Raw genomic sequence first — 22,077 nt, forward strand, 5'->3', positions numbered from 1 at the left:
CATTACAATAACAGGGGAGGTTAGCATTTTATATCATACCCCCAAGACATGCTAACCTCTCACCATTACAATAACAGGGAAGGTTAGCATTTTATATCATAACCCTACGACATGCTAACCTCTCACCATTACAAGGGGGGGGGTTATGATATTTGTGCCTCAGTCATTGTATCATTTCAAACCCAAAGTGATGGATTACAGAGCCAAAACAACAACAAATGGGTCACTGTCCCAATACTTTTGGAGCTCACCGTATACGTCCTGTAAACGTGTGTGTGTGTGTGTGTGTGTGTGTGTGTGTGTGTGTGTGTGTGTGTGTGTGTGTGTGTGTGTGTGTGCGTGTGAGGTTGTTAAGCTTCCTTGTTTCTCACTGGCTCATCTCAGCTTCCTTCTCAGGGTTGAAGGGTCAACTAGCCAGACAGCTGGCTGTGGGCGGGGCAGCGCGCGGGCGGGGCAGCGGGCGGAGGCAGCAAGGGGTGGGCATGGCTAGACGCCCCTGGACGGTCCTCAGGTTCTTACCTCGCTGCAGTTTGGGTGTGCAGGACGCCGTAAGGGGCGGGGCGGCGGACATGGACTCTGGCCCGGCGGGCGTGGTCGGCAGCGCTGGTCCCCTGGCGTCCTCCGGTTGAGCCCCTTGAGCTGCCGCGTTGCACCGTCAAGACCCTGCTCATGTCCTGACCTGTTTCCGGCTGGCTGGGTTGACTCAGCTGAATCGTCTGGATTGATTGGCTACTGGGTTGGCTCATCTGGTTGACCTGGGCAACGGGGCACGTCCTTTGGCACTCGGCACGCGTCAGGAAATTGTTGTTGTTGCCGTGGCAGCCGCCGTACCAGAAGTGGGAGCACTTGGAGGCGGTGACGTCGTAGAAGTATCGGCCCGTCCAGCCACTGCAGGAGCCGGCTGCCTTGGGCAGCGAACAGGTGGTTCTGGGAACTTCAGAGGGGGAGGAAACAGGAAGACATTTTACACTTCTCTCCTTTTAGTACCAGCATCCATTAGAACATCAACAAATGAACAACAACAAAAAGGTGGTACGAGAAAGTGTAAAAGGTACAATAGGTTTTTCATGTTTTATACTGTATTAATATAATGTCATATTCAAGGAACACCAATAACGAATTAACAATAACTAGCTAAACCGCTACTGCCAGTCTCTCTATCGAGCAGAGATAATACCCCTCGTTCCCTTCCTCCCTCCTCCCCTCGTTCCCTTCTCCCTCCTCCCCTCTCCCTTCCTCACTGCACCTATTCTCTCTTCCCTTCTCCCTCCACCCCTCTCCCTTCCTCACCACACCTATTCTCTCTTCCCTTCACCCTCCTCCCATTCACTCCTCCCCCTCCTCCCGTTCCCTCCTTCCCCTCCCCTGTCCTACCGTTGTATGGTGGGTCGGGGCAGCCCTCTCCATTGGGACCTGTGGCTACGAACATACGGTCGAAACAGCACCCGTAGGTGGTTAGACGACACTGGATACTGTTCTCAGCTGGAAGAGGAGCCTGGGAGGAGGAGAGAGGAAGAGAGAGAGACAGTGATAGAAAGAGAGAGAGACCCCTATCAGATCACAGCAAAATCACAGTCCACTTGAACAGAGCAATACTCAATCACGAGGCATCAAAGCCAAAGGAACTGAATAATATTAAGAAATACTATAGATGGAAGGAAAGTAGTGTGGAAACAACAAATTCAATCCCTTTCAGACAACTTCCTGGGCAAAAGATTTCACTGTAATAGTGAAGGTGTAAACTTGGTAGTAGAAAACCTAAACTGTATATTTGACCTCTCAGCTTCCCTAATCAATCTAAAAATGTCAAGCAGACAACCTAAGAAAATTAACAACAACAACAACAACAAATGGTTTGATGAAGAATGCAAAAACCTAAGAAAGCAATTGAGAAACCTGTCCAACCAAAAACCATACAGACCCATAAATCCTTTGCCTTCACTATGGTGAATCACTAAAACAATACAGAAATACACTACGGAAAAAGAAGGAACAGCACGTCAGAAATCAGCTCAATGTAATTGAAGAATCCATAGAATCTAACCACTTCTGGGAAAATTGGAACCACAACACAAATGTATTGTTAACAAACTATAGTTTTGGCAAGTCGGTTAGGACATATACCTTGTGCATGACACAAGTAATTTTTCCAACAATTGATTACAGACAAATTATTTCACTTATAATTCACTGTGTCACAATTCCAGTGGGTCAGAGGTTTACATACACTAAGTTGACTGTGCATTTAAACAGCTTGGAAAATTCCAGAAAATTATGTCATGGCTTTAGAAGCTTCTGATAGGTTAATTGACAAAATTTGAGTCAATTGGAGGTGTACCTGTGAATGTATTTCAAGGCCTACCTTCAAACTCAGTGCCCATTTGCTTGACATCATTGGGAAATCAAAAGAAATCAGCCAAGACCTCAGAAAAACAATTGTAGACCTCCACAAGTTTGGTTCATCCTTGGGAGCAATTTCCAAACGCCTGAAGGTACAATGTTCATCTGTACAAACAATAGTACGCAAGTACAAACACCATGGGACCACACAGCCGTCATACCGCTCAGGAAAGAGATGCCTTCTGTCTCCTAGAGATGAACGTACTTTGGTGTGAAAGTGCAAATCAATCCCAGAACAACAGCAAAGGACCTTGTGAAGATGCTGGAGGAAATAGGTACAAAAGTATCTATATCCACAGTAAAACGAGTCCTATATCGACATAAGCTGAAAGGCCGCTCAGCAAGGAAGAAGCCACTGCTCCAAAACCGCCATAAAAAAAGCCAGACTACGGTTTGCAACTGCACATGGGGACAAAGATTGTACTTTTTGGAGAAATGTCCTCTGGTCTGATGAAACAAAAATAGAACTGTTTGGCCATAATGACAATCGTTATGTTTGGAGGAAAAAGAGGGATGCTTGCAAGCCGAAGAACACCATCCCAACCGTGAAGCACGGGGGTGGCAGCATCATGTTGTGGGGGTGCTTTGTTGCAGGAGGGACTGGTGCACTTCACAAAATAGATGGCATCATGAGGGAGGAAAATTATGTGGATATATTGAAGCAACATCTCAAGACATCAGTCAGGAAGTTAAAGCTTGGTCGCAAATGGGTCTTCCAAATGGACAACGACCCCAAGCATACTTCCAAAGTTGTGGCAAAATGGCTTAAGGACAACAAGGTCAAGGTATGGTCCCGTGTGGCTCAGTTGGTAGAGCATGGTGTTTGCAACGCCAGGGTTGTGGGTTCGATTCCCACGGGGGACCAGTACGGGAAAAATGTATGAAATGTATGCACTCACTACTGTAAGTCGCTCTGGATAAGAGCGTCTGCTAAATGACTAAAATGTAAATGTAAAATGTATTGGAGTGGCCATCACAAAGCCCTGACCTCAATCCTATAGAACATTTGTGGGAAGAACTGAAAAAGCGTGTGTGAGCAAGGAGGCCTACAAACCTGACTCAGTTACACCAGCTCTGTCAGGAGGAATGGGACAAAATTCACCCAACTTATTGTGGGAAACTTGTGGAAGACTACCCAAAACGTTTGACCCAAGTTAAACAATTTAAAGGCAATGCTACCAAATACTAATTGAGTGTATGTAAACTTCTGACACACTGGGAATGTGATGAAATAAATAAAAGCTGAAATAAATCATTCTCTCTAGCATTATTCTGCCATTGAACATTCTTAAAATAAAGTGGTGATCGTAAATGACCTAAGACAGGGAATTTTTACTAGGATTAAATGTCAGGAATTGTGAAAAACTGAGTTTAAATGTATTTGGCTAAGGTGTATGTAAACTTCCGACTTCAACTGTATAAATTTGTAATAATGACAATTACAACAATATCGAATGAACAATGAACACTTTTATTTTAACTTAATGTAATACTTAAATAAAATCTATTTAGTCTCAAATAAATAATGAAACATGCTCAATTTGGTTTAAATAATGCAAAAACACAGTGTTTGAGAAGAAAGTAAAAGTTCAATATGTGCCATGTAAAAAAGCTAACGTTTAAGTTCCTTGCTCAGAACATATGAAATATAATGGCTCAATATTCACAGTTCTTTAATATTCACAGTTGAGAAGTTTTAGGTTGTAGTTATTATAGGAATTATGACTCGTCGACTATTTCTCTCTATACCATTTGTATTTCATATACCTTTGGCTATTGGATGTTCTTATAGGCACTTTAGTATTGCCAGCCTTGTCTCAGGAGTTGATAGGCTTGAAGTCATAAACAGCTCTGTGCTTCAAGCATTGCTAACAGCTGCTGGCAAACGCATTAAAGTGCTGTTGGAATGAATGCTTACGAGCCTTCTGCTGCCTACCACCTCTCAGTATGACTGCTCTATCAAATATCAAATCATAGACTTAATTATAATAAAGACACAGAAATACGAGCCTTTGGTCATTAACTTGTTATGGATAGGGGGCAGTATTTTCACGGCCGGATAAAAAACGTACCCGATTTAATCTGATTATTACTACTGCCCAGAAACTAGAATATGCATATAATTATTAGCTTTGGATAGAAAACACTCCAAAGTTTCTAAAACTGTTTGAATGGTGTCTGTGAGTATAACAGAACTCATTTGGCAGGCCAAAACCTGAGAAGATTCCTTACAGGAAGTGCCCTCTCTGACCATTTCTTGGCCTTCTACACTCTCTTTATTGAAAACTGAGGATCTCTGCTGTAACGTGACACTTCCTACGACTCCCATAGGCTCTCAGAAGGCGGCAGAACGGTGAATGATGACTTTGCAGGCCATGGCTGAAAAACAGTAGCGCATTTGGATAGTGGTCGATCTGAGAACAATGAGACTGGGGGCGCGTGCATGAGAAGACTCCATGTTTTTATTTTCAGTCTTTGAACAAAAACAACGACTCCCGGGTGGAATATTATCGCTTTTTTACGAGAAAAATCGCATAAAAATTGATTTTAAACAGCGTTTGACATGCTTCGAAGTACGGTAATGGAATATTTTGAAATGTTTTGTCACGAAACGCGCCGGGCGCGTCACCCTTCGGATAGTGTCTTGAACGCACAACAAAACGCCGCTATTTGGATATAACTATGGATTATTTGGAACCAAACCAACATTTGTTATTGAAGTAGAAGTCCTGTGAGTGCATTCTGACGAAGAACAGCAAAGGTAATCCAATTTTTCTTATAGTAAATCTGAGTTTGATGAGGGCCAAACTTGGTGGGTGTCAAAATAGCTAGCCCGTGATGGCGAGCTATCTACTCAGAATATTGCAAAATGTGCTTTCACCGAAAAGCTATTTTAAAATCGGACATAGCGATTGCATAAAGGAGTTCTGTATCTATAATTCTTAAAATAATTGTTATGTTTTTTGTGAACGTTTATCGTGAGTAATTTAGTAAATTCACCGGAAGTTTCGGTGGGTATGCTAGTTCTGAACGTCACATGCTAATGTAAAAAGCTGGTTTTTGATATAAATATGAACTTGATTGAACAAAACTTGCATGTATTGTATAACATAATGTCCTAGGCGTGTCATCTGATGAAGATCATCAAAGGTTAGTGCTGCATTTAGCTGTGGTTTTGTTTTTTGTGACATTATATGCTAGCTTGAAAAATGGGTGTCTGATTATTTTTGGCTGGGTACTCTGCTGACATAATCTAATGTTTTGCTTTCGCTGTAAAGCCTTTTTGAAATCGGACAGTGTGGTTAGATAAAGGAGAGTCTTGTCTTTAAAATGGTGTAAAATAGTCATATGTTTGAAAAATTGAAGTTTTCGGATTTTCGAGGACGTTGTATTTCGCGCCACGCCCATCATTGGATATTGGAGCAGGTGTTCCGCAAGCGGAACGTCTAGATGTAAGAGGTTAATATTGTCAAATCCGGAAACTATAATTTAGAAAACAAAATGTTTATTCTGTCAGTGAAATACGGAATCGTTCTGTATTTTATTGAACGGGTGTCACGATTCCCACCGACGGTGGCGCCCCCTCCTGCTCGGGTGGCGCTCGGCGGTCGTCGTCACCGGCCTATTAGCTACTACCGATCCCCTTTTTGGTTTTCCCTTTTTTTGGTTTTGGGCACCTGAGGCCAATTAGCTATTAGAGGGGGTATTTAGTTTAGCTGGCCCGTCCGTTGTTTGTGCGGGATTAATTTTGTTCATTGACGACGTGTTGTTCGTCGGCTTTACCTTGTCGCCTAATTATATTTATTCCCTATGTTTGGGAACTTTTGTTTATTCTCCAGTGTTATTAAAAAACACCACTCCCTGTGTTCGCTGCTTCCTGCGCCTCATTCCTCCTACACGACTACCGAAGCCATTACAGAATCCCGCACCAAGAAAAGGCATGGAATCAGTGGGAGCAGCGGGCACTCCTCTTCCCTCGATGGAGGAACGTGTGCTTCACCACACTACGGTCCTACACCGCATCGGATCGGCAATGGACCAGATGATGGAGAGGATGGACCGATGGGAGAGAAGTGGAATCCTCTCTCCACCTCCACCTCGTCCGATACAGCCACCTTCGCCTCCTACTACGTCTGGCTCTGGCGCGCTTCGTTTGGCACTCCCAAGGGAGTACGATGGGGAGGCGGCTGGGTGCCAGGGGTTTTTGCTCCAGCTTGAGCTGTACCTGGCCACCGTCAGACCTGCTCCCACAGGAGAGGAGAGCGTGAGTGCCCTTGTTTCCTGCCTGACGGTCCGGGCTCTGGAATGGGCTAATGCGGTCTGGAACAGCCCAGACTCGGCGAGGGACCACTACCCAGAGTTCACCCGCCGCGTTCGGGCCGTGTTTGACCACCCTCCAGAAGGAAGAGCGGCGGGTGAACGGCTGTTCCACCTCAGGCAGGAGACGAGGAGTGCTCAGGACTTCGCGCTGGAGTTCAGGACCTTGGCTGCTGGGGCGGGGTGGAACGACAGGGCCCTCATAGACCACTACAGCTGCAGTCTCCGGGCGGACGTCCGCAGAGAGCTGGCCTGTCGGGACACAGCTCTGTCCCTGGACGAGCTGATAGACATGTCCATACGTCTCGACAATTTGCTGGCTGCCTGCGGGCGTTCGGAGAGGGTCCTGCCCGTTCCACCCCCGTGCACCCCCGCTCCTACCCCTATGGAGGTAGGGGGGGCCGTGCCAAGGGGCACCGGAGGAGGTGGCTCCTCCTGCACCAGCTGTGGTCGGAGAGGACACACGGCCGACCGGTGCTGGAGGAGCCAGTCTGGGAGTCGAGAGGGCAGGCAGAACACTTCTCGGTCACCTCAGGTGAGTCAGCACCAGAGTCACCCAGAACCCCCTGTTGGTCACGTGTTTTTACCTGTTTTGTTTACCAAATTTTTTCCCTCTTCCCAGCATAGGGCGCTAGTCGATTCAGGCGCAGCTGGGAACCTTATGGATCGTGGACTTGCCATTAAGCTGGGCATTCAGCGGGTGCCGTTAGATTCCCCCTTCCCCGTGTACTCCCTACATAGCCGACCATTAGGGTCAGGGCTAGTCAGGGAGTCTACGGTGCCACTGGACATGGTAACGCAGGGGAATCATAAGGAACGCATTCGTTTTTTCCTTATTGATTCGCCTGCGTTTCCGGTGGTGCTGGGGGTCCCCTGGCTGGCTGGTCACAATCTCCGTATTTCGTGGAAACAGGGGGTTCTCCAGGGGTGGTCAGAGGAGTGTTCAGGGAGGTGTCTAGGATTTTCCATAGGTGCCACGTTGGTGGAAAGTCCAGACCAGGTGTCCACCGTGCGCATTCTCCCTGAATACGCCGATTTGGTGATCGCTTTTTGTAAAAAGAGGGCGACTAAATTACCACCTCATCGACAGAGGGATTGTGCGATAGATCTCCAGGTTAACGCTGCGCTTCGCAGGAGTCACGTGTACCCCTTGTCACAGGAGGAGATGGCGGCTATGGAGACATATGTCACGGAATCCCTGGGACAGGGGTACATTCGGCCCTCCATCTCACCCGCTTCCTCGAGTTTGTTTTTTGTGAAGAAAAAGGAGGGAGGTCTGCATCCGTGCATTGATTACCGAGGTCTAAACGCTATCACGGTGGGGTTTAGTTACCCACTACCTCTCATCGCTACGGCGGTGGAATCATTTCACGGAGCACAGTTCTTCACAAAACTGGATCTCAGGAGCGCGTATAATCTGGTGCGTATCAAGAAGGGAGACGAGTGGAAAACCGCCTTTAGTACCACATCAGGCCATTATGAGTACCTCGTCATGCCGTATGGGTTGAAAAATGCTCCAGCCGTCTTTCAATCCTTTGTTGACGAAATTCTCAGGGACCTGCACGGGCAGGGCGTGATAGTCTATATCGATGACATTCTGATATATTCCGCCACCCGCTCCGCGCATGTGTCCCTGGTGCGCAAGGTGCTTGGTAGACTGCTGGAGCATGACCTATACGTTAAGGCTGAGAAGTGTGAGTTTTCCAAACGAGCCGTCTCCTTTCTGGGTTATCGCATTTCCACCACGGGGGTGGTGATGGAGTGTGACCGCGTTAAGGCCGTGCGTAATTGGCCGACTCCAACCACGGTGAAGGAGGTGCAGCGGTTCTTAGGCTTTGCCAATTACTACCGGAGGTTTATCCGGGGTTTTGGCCAGGTAGCGGCTCCCATTACCTCACTGCTGAAGGGGGGACCGGTGCGTTTGCGATGGTCGACGGAGGCGGACAGAGCCTTCAAGAAGTTGAAGACGCTGTTCACCGACGCACCCGTGTTGGCGCACCCGGACCCGTCTTTAGCGTTCATAGTGGAGGTGGACGCATCCGAGGCTGGGGTGGGTGCCGTGCTATCACAGCGCTCGGGTACGCCATCGAAACTCCGCCCCTGCGCTTTCTTTTTGAAGAAGCTCAGTTCGGCGGAGCGTAACTACGATGTGGGGGACAGGGAGTTGCTAGCGGTGGTCAAAGCCCTGAGGGTGTGGCGGCACTGGCTTGATGGCGCTAAGCACCCCTTTCTCATCTGGACCGACCACCGAAACCTGGAGTACATCCGGGCAGCGAGGAGAATGAATCCACGTCAGGCGAGGTGGGCCATGTTCTTCGCCCGGTTTAGGTTTACCATCTCCTATAGACCGGGTTCGCTGAATACTAAAGCCGACGCGCTGTCCCGTCTCTATGACACGGAGGACCAGCCCATCGATCCAACTCCCATCATTCCAGCGTCTAGGCTGGTGGCACCAGTGGTATGGGAGGTGGACGCGGACATCGAGCGGGCATTGGTGTTGGAACCTGCGCCTGCGCAGGTGCCCGTGGGGCGCATGTATGTACCGCTCGGTGTTCGTGATCGTTTGATTCGGTGGGCGCACACGCTACCTACTGCGGGTCATCCTGGTGAGGCGAGGACAGTGCGGAGTCTAAGGGGGAAGTACTGGTGGCCCACCTTGGCTAAGGACGTGAGGTCCTATGTCTCTTCCTGTTCGGTGTGTGCCCAGAGTAAGGCTCCTAGGCATCTACCGAGAGGGAAGTTCCAGCCCCTCACCGTTCCACAACGACCATGGTCGCACCTGTCCATCGACTTCTTGACAGATCTTCCCCCCTCTCAGGGGAACACGGCGATTCTGGTGGTTGTGGATCGGTTCTCTAAGTCCTGCCGTCTCCTCCCATTGCCCGGTCTCCCTACGGCCCTGCAGACTGCGGAGGCCCTATTCACCCACGTCTTCCGGCACTACGGGGTGCCGGAGGACATTGTCTCTGATCGAGGTTCCCAGTTCACATCCAGGGTCTGGAGAGCGTTTATGGAGCGGCTGGGGGTCTCGGTCAGTTTGACCTCCGGTTATCACCCCGAGAGCAATGGGCAGGCGGAGAGGGTGAACCAGGAGGTGGGCAGGTTCCTGAGGTCGTATTGCCAGGACCGGCCAGGGGAGTGGGCAAGGTATATTCCCTGGGCTGAATTGGCCCAGAACTCACTTCGCCACTCCTCTACTTTCAGTGTGTGTTAGGTTACCAGCCGGTCCTGGCACCATGGCACCGGAGCCAGACCGAGGCTCCTGCGGTGGAGGACTGGGTCCAGCACTCCAAGGAGACCTGGAGAGCCGTCCAGGACTCACTAAAGGAGGCCAGTGCACGGCAGAAGAGGAGTGCTGACCGCCACCGCAGTGAGGCACCCGTGTTCGCACCGGGAGACAGGGTCTGGCTCTCGACCCGGAACCTGCCCCTCCGCGTGCCCTGCTGGAAGCTGGGGCCGCAGTGTGTGGGGCCCTTCAAAGTCCTGAGGAGGATAAACGAGGTGTGTTATTGGTTGCAACTCCCTTCCTATTACCGTATTAACCCCTCGTTTCATGGGTCTCTCCTCAGGCCGGTGGTAGCTGGTCCCCTTCAAGATGAGATGAGGTGCCGGAGGTCCCTCCGCCCCCTCTGGACATCGGGGGGTCCCCGGCGTACAGCATACGGGCCATTCTGGACTCGAGACGCCGGGCGAGGGGCCTGCAGTACCTCGTGGACTGGGAGGGGTACGGCCCGGAGGAGAGGTGCTGGGTGCCGGCGGAGGACGTCCTGGACCCATCTATGTTGAGGGATTTCCACCACCTCCGTCCGGATCGCCCTGTGCCTCGCCCTCCGGGTCGACCTTGAGGCCGGTGTCGGCGCGCTGCGGGAGCCGCGCATCAGGAGGGGGGTACTGTCACGATTCCCACCGACGGTGGCGCCCCCTCCTGCTCGGGTGGCGCTCGGCGGTCGTCGTCACCGGCCTATTAGCTACAACCGATTCCCTTTTTGGTTTTCCCTTTTTTTGGTTTTGGGCACCTGTGGCCAATTAGCTATTAGAGGGGGTATTTAGTTTAGCTGGCCCATCCGTTGTTTGTGCGGGATTAATTTTGTTCATTGACGACGTGTTGTTCGTCGGCTTTACCTTGTCGCCTATTTGTATTTATTCCCTATGTTTGGGAACTTTTGTTTATTCTCCAGTGTTATTAAAAAACACCACTCCCTGTGTTCGCTGCTTCCTGCGCCTCATTCCTCCTACACGACTACTGAAGCCATTACAACGGGTTGCATCCCTAAGTCTAAATATTCCTGTTACATTGCACAGCCTTCAATGCTATGTCATAATTATGTACAATTCTGGCAAATTAGTTCGCAACGAGCCAGGCGGCCCAAACTGTTGCATATACCCTGACTCTGCGTGCAATGAAAGTTAATATTGCCTGCAGACATGAAGTTCTTTTAACTAAATATGCAGGTTTAAAAAAATATACTTCTGTGTATTGATTTTAAGAAAGGCATTTATGTTTATGGTTAGGTACAGTCGTGCAACGATTGTGCTTTTTTTGCGAATGAGCTTTTGTTAAATCATCCCCCGTTTGGCGAAGTAGGTAATACCTAGTAATATCATCAACCATGTGTAGTTGACTAGTGATTATGTGAAGATTGATTGTTTTTTTATAAGATAAGTTTAATGCTTACCTTGGCTCCTTGCTGCACTCGCATAACAGGTGGTCAGCCTGCCACTCAGTTTTACTCGTGGAATGCAATGTAATCGGCCATAATCGGCGGAAAAAAAATGCCATTTACCGATTGTCATGAAAACTTGAAATCGGCCCTAATTAATCAGCCATGCCGATTAATCGGTCGACCTCTACACTAAACAAACAACACGAAGAGTTATCTATCCAAAACAGAGAGTACACAGTGGCAGAATACCTGACCACTGTGACTGACCCAAACTTAAGGAAAGCTTTGACTATGTACAGACTCAGTGAGCACAGTCTTGCTATTGAGAAAGGCCGCTGTAGGCAGACCTGGCTCTCAATAGAAGACAGGCTATGTGCACACTGCCCACAAAATGAGGTGGAAACTGAGCTGCACTTCCTAACCTCCTGCCAAATGTATGACCATATTAGAGACACATATTTCCTTCAGATTACACAGATCCACAAAGAATTTGAAAACAAATCCAATTTTGATAAACTCACATATCTACTGGGTGAAATACCACAGTGTTCCATCACAGCAGCAAGATTTGTGGCCTGTTGCCACAAGAAAAGGGCAACCAGTGAAGAACAAACACCATTGTAAAATACAACCCATATTTATGCTTATTTACTTTCCCTTTTGTACTTTAACCATTTGTACATCGTTACAACACTGTATATATATACACATAATATGACATTTGTAATGTCTTTATTCTTTTGAAACTTCTGTATGTGTAATGTTTACTGTTAATTTTTATTGTTGATTTCACTTTTGTATAATATCTACCTCACTTGCTTTGGCAATGTTAACATATGTTTCCCATGCCAATAAAGCCCCTTGAATTGAATTGATTTGAGAGGGACATAAGGTTTTGATAGAGAGAGAGAGGGGGACATAAGGTTTTGATAGAGAGAGAGAGAGAGAGAGAGGGGGACATAAGGTTTTGATAGATAGATAGAGAGATAGCGAGATAAAGAGATAAAGAGAGAGAGAAGGTTTTGATAGAGAGGGGCTCAGAGAGGAGGTTATAGGATAGAGGAAGTACAGGTCCTTACTTGGGGAACATATTCCAGACAGTCTTCCCTGTTGGGCCTCTGTGATACAGTCACACCATCCCTGCAACATCCATACCTGAGGGATTTAGTCAGACAGACAGAGAGGGATTTAGTCAGACAGACAGAGGGGGAGGGATTTAGTCAGACAGACAGAGGGGGAGGGATTTAGTCAGACAGACAGAGGGGGGGATTTAGTCAGACAGACAGAGGGAGGGATTTAGTCAGACAGACAGAGGGAGGGATTTAGTCAGACAGAGAGAGAGGGATTTAGTCAGACAGACAGAGGGGGAGGGATTTAGTCAGACAGACAGAGGGATTTAGTCAGACAGGCAGAGGGGGAGGGATTTAGTCAGACAGACAGAGGGGGGGATTTAGTCAGACAGACAGAGGGAGGGATTTAGTCAGACAGACAGAGGGAGGGATTTAGTCAGACAAACAGAGGGAGGGATTTAGTCAGACCGAGAGGGAGGAAAGGAGGGATTTAGTCAGACAGACAGAGGGAAGGAGGTATTTAGTCAGACAGACAGAGGGAGGGATTTAGTCAGACCGAGAGGGAGGAAAGGAGGGATTTAGTCAGACAGACAGAGGGAGGGATTTAGTCAGACAGACAGAGAGGGAGGGATTTTGTCAGACAGACAGAGAGGGAGGGATTTAGTCAGACAGACAGAGAGGGAGGGATTTAGTCAGACAGACAGAGAGGGAGGGATTTAGTCAGACAGACAGAGAGGGAGGGATTTAGTCAGACAGACAGAGAGGGAGGGATTTAGTCAGACAGACAGAGGGAGGGAGGGAGAGTTTGAGCAGAGGACTGTGCCCAAGCCCATGTTAAAAATACCACTGGTCTGTAACCTAAATGCATGTAGACTTGTACGGTAGACCCCATTCTAGCCCCATAAAGACAACAACCTGCTGGTGGTTCTGAAGGATAGTCTGGACAGAGCTGTGTGTGTGTGTGTGTGTGTGTGTGTGTGTGTGTGTGTGTGTGTGGTCTACCTGGTGGTTGTACAGAAAGCCTGCTCAGGGCGTGGAGCCCAGCGGGACACCTGTGGGCAGCCTAGACCCCCTGTCCCCCCAGCTGCCGTGGTGCCGTCTGGGCAGCAGCCGTAGTAGGACTGGCTACAGTGTTGGGCCGGCAGGGAGCCGTGAGGGTGGTACACTGTGCTGGTCTGGCGGTTGACACTGTCTGGTCTGTGGACTGACAGGAACATGGGATTACATGGGGACCTTGGTGAGAGAACGAAGAACAGTCAATGGAAGGAGAGCTGCTGTCCGAGTTAAACATCAGTCTTGTCAGAGAGTACAGCTCACACAGGGGTCAGAGAGTACAGCTCACACAGGGGTCAGAGAGTACAGCTCACACAGGGGTCATAGGTCAGAGAGTACAGCTCACACAGGGGTCATAGGTCAGGGGTCAGAGAGTACAGCTCACACAGGGGTCAGAGAGTACAGCTCACACAGGGGTCAGAGTTCAGGGGTCAGAGGTCAGCGGCCAGGGTTCAGAGGTAAGGGGTAGAAAGAGACTGGATCACAGTAATGACTATTGTTATTAGAACCACAGTGAGAGAACATACAGCAACATGATGACAGGTCACACCACAGAGAACTCAGCTAGTCACATAGAGATCAAACAGCAGGGAAATGTCACACAGAGAACTCAGCTAGACACATAGAGATCAAACAGCAGGGAAATGTCACACAGAGAACTCAGCTAGTCACATAGAGATCAAACAGCAGGGAAATGTCACACAGAGAACTCAGCTAGTCACATAGAGATCAAACAGCAGGGAAATGTCACACAGAGAACTCAGCTAGTCACATAGAGATCAAACAGCAGGGAAATGTCACACAGAGAACTCAGCTAGACACATAGAGATCAAACAGCAGGGAAATGTCACACAGAGAACTCAGCTAGACACATAGAGATCAAACAGCAGGGAAATGTCACACAGAGAACTCAGCTAGTCACATAGAGATCAAACAGCAGGGAAATGTCACACAGAGAACTCAGCTAGACACATAGAGATCAAACAGCAGGGAAATGTCACACAGAGAACTCAGCTAGTCACATAGAGATCAAACAGCAGGGAAATGTCACACAGAGAACTCAGCTAGACACATAGAGATCAAACAGCAGGGAAATGTCACACAGAGAACTCAGCTAGACACATAGAGATCAAACAGCAGGGAAATGTCACACAGAGAACTCAGCTAGTCACATAGAGATCAAACAGCAGGGAAATGTCACACAGAGAACTCAGCTAGACACATAGAGATCAAACAGCAGGGAAATGTCACACAGAGAACTCAGCTAGACACATAGAGATCAAACAGCAGGGAAATGTCACACAGAGAACTCAGCTAGTCACATAGAGATCAAACAGCAGGGAAATGTCACACAGAGAACTCAGCTAGACACATAGAGATCAAACAGCAGGGAAATGTCACACAGAGAACTCAGCTAGTCACATAGAGATCAAACAGCAGGGAAATGTCACACAGAGAACTCAGCTAGACACATAGAGATCAAACAGCAGGGAAATGTCACACAGAGAACTCAGCTAGACACATAGAGATCAAACAGCAGGGAAATGTCACACAGAGAACTCAGCTAGACACAGAGATCAAACAGCAGGGAAATGTCACACAGAGAACTCAGCTAGACACATAGAGATCAAACAGCAGGGAAATGTCACACAGAGAACTCAGCTAGTCACATAGAGATCAAACAGCAGGGAAATGTCACACAGAGAACTCAGCTAGTCACATAGAGATCAAACAGCAGGGAAATGTCACACAGAGAACTCAGCTAGACACAGAGATCAAACAGCAGGGAAATGTCACACAGAGAACTCAGCTAGACACATAGAGATCAAACAGCAGGGAAATGTCACACAGAGAACTCAGCTAGTCACATAGAGATCAAACAGCAGGGAAATGTCACACAGAGAACTCAGCTAGACACATAGAGATCAGACAGCAGGGAAATGTCACACAGAGAACTCAGCTATTCACATAGAGATCAAACAGCAGGGAAATGTCACACAGAGAACTCAGCTAGACACATAGAGATCAAACAGCAGGGAAATGTCACACACACTGTCCAGACCAGCGCTCACTCACACATATTTTCAAATCAGACTGACAAAGCCCACGGACCCCAGAAAACGTGTTCATCAGAACAGGATGATTAGTGGGGGCTGTGAAAGGATGGAGTGATGGTGAGTAGTAGTAGATTATATTGAAGATTAGGTGAAAAAGGGGAGAGAGGAGAAGTGAGACTGGAACACAACTCACACACTGTCATGTGTTGAGAAGGGGAGAGAGCAGAAGTGAGACTGGAACACTGTCATGTGCTGAGAAGGGGAGACAGGAGAGGTGAGACTGGAACACTGTGTTGAGAAGGGGAGAGAGCAGAAGTGAGACTGGAACACAACTCACACACTGTCATGTGGTGAGAAGGGGAGACAGGAGAAGTGAGACTGGAACACTGTGTTGAGAAGGGGAGAGAGGAGAAGTGAGACTGGAACACAACTCACACACTGTCATGTGGTGAGAAGGGGAGACAGGAGAAGTGAGACTGGAACACTGTGTTGAGAAGGGGAGAGAGGAGAAGTGAGACTGGAACACTGTGTTGAGAAGGGGAGAGAGGAGAAGTGAGACTGGAACACTATCATGTGTTGAGAAGGGGAGAGAGTGTGTTCAGTGTTCAGCTACGATGCTTTTTGGTGACAGAACTGGTTAAAGGAACAAATGGATGAATTAAAAACAGAGTATCTGTGATATCAGGAGAAACCTGAATGAAAGTCAAGGACAAGTTGACTTGGACAGATAGACAGAAGGATGGAAGAATGAGTCAGATACCTGTGGCGTGGTCTGGCATGTAGGGAGTGAAACCATACTGTGTGTTGTCATGTCCTCTGGGATCCTGCATACTGGGAGTCACTGGACAGAGAGATAGAGACAGATATAAATATATAGGCAGCTATAGTATACTGGGAGTCACTGGACAGAGAGATGGAGTCAGATATAAATATATAGCCAGCTATAGTATACTGGGAGTCACTGGACAGAGAGATGGAGACAGATATAAATATATAGCCAGCTATAGTATACTGGGGGTCACTGGACAGAGAGATGGAGACAGATATAAATATATATTCAGCTATAGTATACTGGGAGTCACTGGACAGAGAGATGGAGACAGATATAAATATATAGACAGCTATAGTATACTGGGAGTCACTGGAGAGAGAGATGGAGATATAAATATATAGCCAGCTATAGTATACTGGGAGTCACTGGACAGAGAGATGGAGATATAAATATATAGCCAGCTATAGTATACTGGGAGTCACTGGACAGAGAGATGGAGATATAAATATATAGCCAGCAATAGTATACTGGGAGTCACTGGACAGAGAGATGGAGACAGATATAAATATATAGCCAGCTATAGTATACTGGGAGTCACTGGACAGAGAGATGGAGATATAAATATATAGCCAGCTATAGTATACTGGGGGTCACTGGACAGAGAGATGGAGACAGATATAAATATATAGCCAGCTATAGTATACTGGGGGTCACTGGACAGAGAGATGGAGATATAAATACATAGCCAGCTATAGTATACTGGGAGTCACTGGACAGAGAGATGGAGATATAAATATATAGCCAGCTATAGTATACTGGGAGTCACTGGACAGAGAGATGGAGACAGATATAAATATATAGCCAGCTATAGTATACTGGGGGTCACTGGACAGAGAGATGGAGACAGATATAAATGTATAGCCAGCTATAGTATACTGGGAGTCACTGGACAGAGAGATGGAGACAGATATAAATATATAGACAGCTATAGTATACTGGGAGTCACTGGACAGAGAGATGGAGACAGATATAAATATATAGCCAGCTATAGTATACTGGGGGTCACTGGACAGAGAGATGGAGACAGATATAAATGTATAGCCAGCTATAGTATACTGGGAGTCACTGGACAGAGAGATGGAGACAGATATAAATATATAGCCAGCTATAGTATACTGGGAGTCACTGGACAGAGAGATGGAGATATAAATATATAGACAGCTATAGTATACTGGGAGTCACTGGACAGAGAGATGGAGACAGATATAAATATATAGCCAGCTATAGTATACTGGGAGTCACTGGACAGAGAGATGGAGATATACATATATAGCCAGCTATAGTATACTGGGAGTCACTGGACAGAGAGATGGAGATATAAATATATAGCCAGCTATAGTATACTGGGAGTCACTGGACAGAGAGATGGTGATATAAATATATAGCCAGCTATAGTATACTGGGAGTCACTGGACAGAGAGATAGAGACAGATATAAATATATAGACAGCTATAGTATACTGGGAGTCACTGGACAGAGAGATGGAGATATAAATATATAGACAGCTATAGTATACTGGGAGTCACTGGACAGAGAGATGGAGACAGATATAAATATATAGCCAGCTATAGTATACTGGGAGTCACTGGACAGAGAGATGGAGATATAAATATATAGCCAGCTATAGTATACTGGGAGTCACTGGACAGAGAGATGGAGATATAAATATATAGCCAGCTATAGTATACTGGGAGTCACTGGACAGAGAGATGGAGATATAAATATATAGACAGCTATAGTATACTGGGAGTCACTGGACAGAGAGATGGAGACAGATATAAATATATAGACAGCTATAGTATACTGGGAGTCACTGGACAGAGAGATGGAGACAGATATAAATATATAGCCAGCTATAGTATATTGGGGGTCACTGGACAGAGAGATAGAGACAGATATAAATATATAGAAAGCTATAGTATACTGGGAGTCACTGGACAGAGAGATGGAGACAGATATAAATATATAGCCAGCTATAGTATACTGGGGGTCACTGGACAGAGAGATGGAGATATAAATATATAGCCAGCTATAGTATACTGGGGGTCACTGGACAGAGATATGGAGACAGATATAAATATATAGCCAGCTATAGTATCCTGGGGGTCACTGGACAGAGAGATGGAGATATAAATATATAGCCAGCTATAGTATACTGGGAGTCACTGGACAGAGAGATGGAGACAGATATAAATATATAGCCAGCTATAGTATACTGGGAGTCACTGGACAGAGAGATGGAGATATAAATATATAGCCAGCTATAGTATACTGGGAGTCACTGGACAGAGAGATGGAGACAGATATAAATATATAGCCAGCTATAGTATACTGGGAGTCACTGGACAGAGAGATGGAGATATAAATATATAGCCAGCTATAGTATACTGGGAGTCACTGGACAGAGAGATAGAGACAGATATTAATATATAGACAGCTATACTATACTGGGAGTCACTGGACAGAGAGATGGAGACAGATATAAATATATAGACAGCTATAGTATACTGGGAGTCACTGGACAGAGAGATGGAGATATAAATATATAGCCAGCTATAGTATACTGGGAGTCACTGGACAGAGAGATGGAGACAGATATATATATATAGCCAGCTATAGTATACTGGGAGTCACTGGACAGAGAGATGGAGGCAGATATAAATATATAGACAGCTATAGTATACTGGGAGTCACTGGACAGAGAGATGGAGATATAAATATATAGCCAGCTATAGTATACTGGGAGTCACTGGAAGGAGAGATGGAGATATAAATATATAGCCAGCTATAGTACACTGGGAATCACTGGACAGAGAGATAGAGACAGATATAAATACATAGACAGCTATAGTATACTGGGAGTCACTGGAAGGAGAGATGGAGATATAAATATATAGCCAGCTATAGTATACTGGGAATCACTGGACAGAGAGATAGAGACAGATATAAATACATAGACAGCTATAGTATACTGGGAGTCACTGGACAGAGAGATAGAGACAGATATAAATATATAGCCAGCTATAGTATACTGGGAGTCACTGGACAGAGAGATAGAGACAGATATAAATATATAGCCAGCTATAGTATACTGGGAGTCACTGGACAGAGAGATGGAGACAGATATAAATATATAGCCAGCTATAGTATACTGGGAGTCACTGGACAGAGAGATGGAGACAGATATAAATATATAGACAGCTATAGTATACTGGGAGTCACTGGACAGAGAGATGGAGACAGATATAAATATATAGACAGCTATAGTATACTGGGAGTCACTGGACAGAGAGATGGAGACAGATATAAATATATAGTCAGCTATAGTATACTGGGAGTCACTGGACAGAGAGATGGAGATATAAATATATAGCCAGCTATAGTATACTGGGAGTCACTGGACAGAGAGATAGAGACAGATATAAATATATAGCCAGCTATAGTATACTGGGAGTCACTGGACAGAGAGATAGAGATATAAATATATAGACAGCTATAGTATACTGGGAGTCACTGGACAGAAAGATAGAGATATACATATATAGCCAGCTATAGTATACTGGGGGTCACTGGACAGAGAGATAGAGACAGATATAAATATATAGCCAGCTATAGTATACTGGGAGTCACTGGACAGAGAGATAGAGACAGATATAAATATATAGCCAGCTATAGTATACTGGGAGTCACTGGAAGGAGAGATGGAGATATAAATATATAGCCAGCTATAGTACACTGGGAATCACTGGACAGAGAGATAGAGACAGATATAAATACATAGACAGCTATAGTATACTGGGAGTCACTGGAAGGAGAGATGGAGATATAAATATATAGCCAGCTATAGTATACTGGGAATCACTGGACAGAGAGATAGAGACAGATATAAATACATAGACAGCTATAGTATACTGGGAGTCACTGGACAGAGAGATAGAGACAGATATAAATATATAGCCAGCTATAGTATACTGGGAGTCACTGGACAGAGAGATAGAGACAGATATAAATATATAGCCAGCTATAGTATACTGGGAGTCACTGGACAGAGAGATGGAGACAGATATAAATATATAGCCAGCTATAGTATACTGGGAGTCACTGGACAGAGAGATGGAGACAGATATAAATATATAGACAGCTATAGTATACTGGGAGTCACTGGACAGAGAGATGGAGACAGATATAAATATATAGACAGCTATAGTATACTGGGAGTCACTGGACAGAGAGATGGAGAAAGATATAAATATATAGTCAGCTATAGTATACTGGGAGTCACTGGACAGAGAGATGGAGATATAAATATATAGCCAGCTATAGTATACTGGGAGTCACTGGACAGAGAGATAGAGACAGATATAAATATATAGCCAGCTATAGTATACTGGGAGTCACTGGACAGAGAGATGGAGACAGATATAAATATATAGACAGCTATAGTATACTGGGAGTCACTGGACAGAGAGATGGAGACAGATATAAATATATAGCCAGCTATAGTATACTGGGAGTCACTGGACAGAGAGATGGAGACAGATATAAATATATAGCCAGCTATAGTATACTGGGAGTCACTGGACAGAGAGATGGAGAAAGATATAAATATATAGTCAGCTATAGTATACTGGGAGTCACTGGACAGAGAGATAGAGACAGATATAAATATATAGCCAGCTATAGTATACTGGGAGTCACTGGACAGAGAGATAGAGATATAAATATATAGACAGCTATAGTATACTGGGAGTCACTGGACAGAAAGATAGAGATATACATATATAGCCAGCTATAGTATACTGGGGGTCACTGGACAGAGAGATAGAGACAGATATAAATATATAGCCAGCTATAGTATACTGGGAGTCACTGGACAGAGAGATAGAGACAGATATAAATATATAGCCAGCTATAGTATACTGGGAGTCACTGGACAGAGAGATGGAGACAGATATAAATATATAGCCAGCTATAGTATACTGGGAGTCACTGGACAGAGAGATGGAGACAGATATAAATATATAGCCAGCTATAGTATACTGGGAGTCACTGGACAGAGAGATGGAGATATAAATATATAGACAGCTATAGTATACTGGGAGTCACTGGACAGAGAGATGGAGATATAAATATATAGCCAGCTATAGTATACTGGGAGTCACTGGACAGAGAGATGGAGATATAAATATATAGCTAGCTATAGTATACTGGGAGTCACTGGACAGAGAGATGGAGACAGATATAAATATATAGCTAGCTATAGTATACTGGGAGTCACTGGACAGAGAGATAGAGACATATATAAATATATAGCCAGCTATAGTATACTGGGAGTCACTGGACAGAGAGATAGAGACAGATATAAATATATAGCCAGATATAGTATACTGGGAGTCACTGGACAGAGAGATGGAGACAGATATAAATATATAGCCAGCTATAGTATACTGGGAGTCACTGGACAGAGAGATGGAGACAGATATAAATATATAGCCAGCTATAGTATACTGGGAGTCACTGGACAGAGAGATGGAGATATAAATATATAGCCAGCTATAGTATACAGGGGGTCACTGGACAGAGAGATGGAGACAGATATAAATATATAGACAGCTATAGTATACTGGGAGTCACTGGACAGAGAGATAGAGACAGATATAAATATATAGCCAGCTATAGTATAC

General features: G+C 45.8%; 1 protein-coding gene across 2 annotated transcripts in view; it reads right to left on the reverse strand.

The window, feature by feature from the left end:
- Positions 1-275: 275 nt before the first annotated feature.
- LOC106611425 (papilin) overlaps positions 276-22,077 on the reverse strand; it is a 147,602-nt gene continuing 125,800 nt past the window's right edge. For both annotated transcript variants that reach the window (XM_045723758.1, XM_045723759.1), the window contains 5 exons: positions 16,322-16,402; positions 13,454-13,655; positions 12,461-12,536; positions 1,375-1,495; positions 276-934 (listed from right to left, as the gene is read on the reverse strand). In XM_045723758.1, the coding sequence (XP_045579714.1) occupies positions 516-934; positions 1,375-1,495; positions 12,461-12,536; positions 13,454-13,655; positions 16,322-16,402 (899 nt within the window). In that variant the 3' untranslated portion in view covers positions 276-515. The remainder of the gene's footprint in view (positions 935-1,374; positions 1,496-12,460; positions 12,537-13,453; positions 13,656-16,321; positions 16,403-22,077) is intronic.

Source organism: Salmo salar, chromosome ssa09 (assembly GCF_905237065.1).
Source record: "Salmo salar chromosome ssa09, Ssal_v3.1, whole genome shotgun sequence".
NCBI classification, from domain to species: domain Eukaryota; kingdom Metazoa; phylum Chordata; class Actinopteri; order Salmoniformes; family Salmonidae; genus Salmo; species Salmo salar.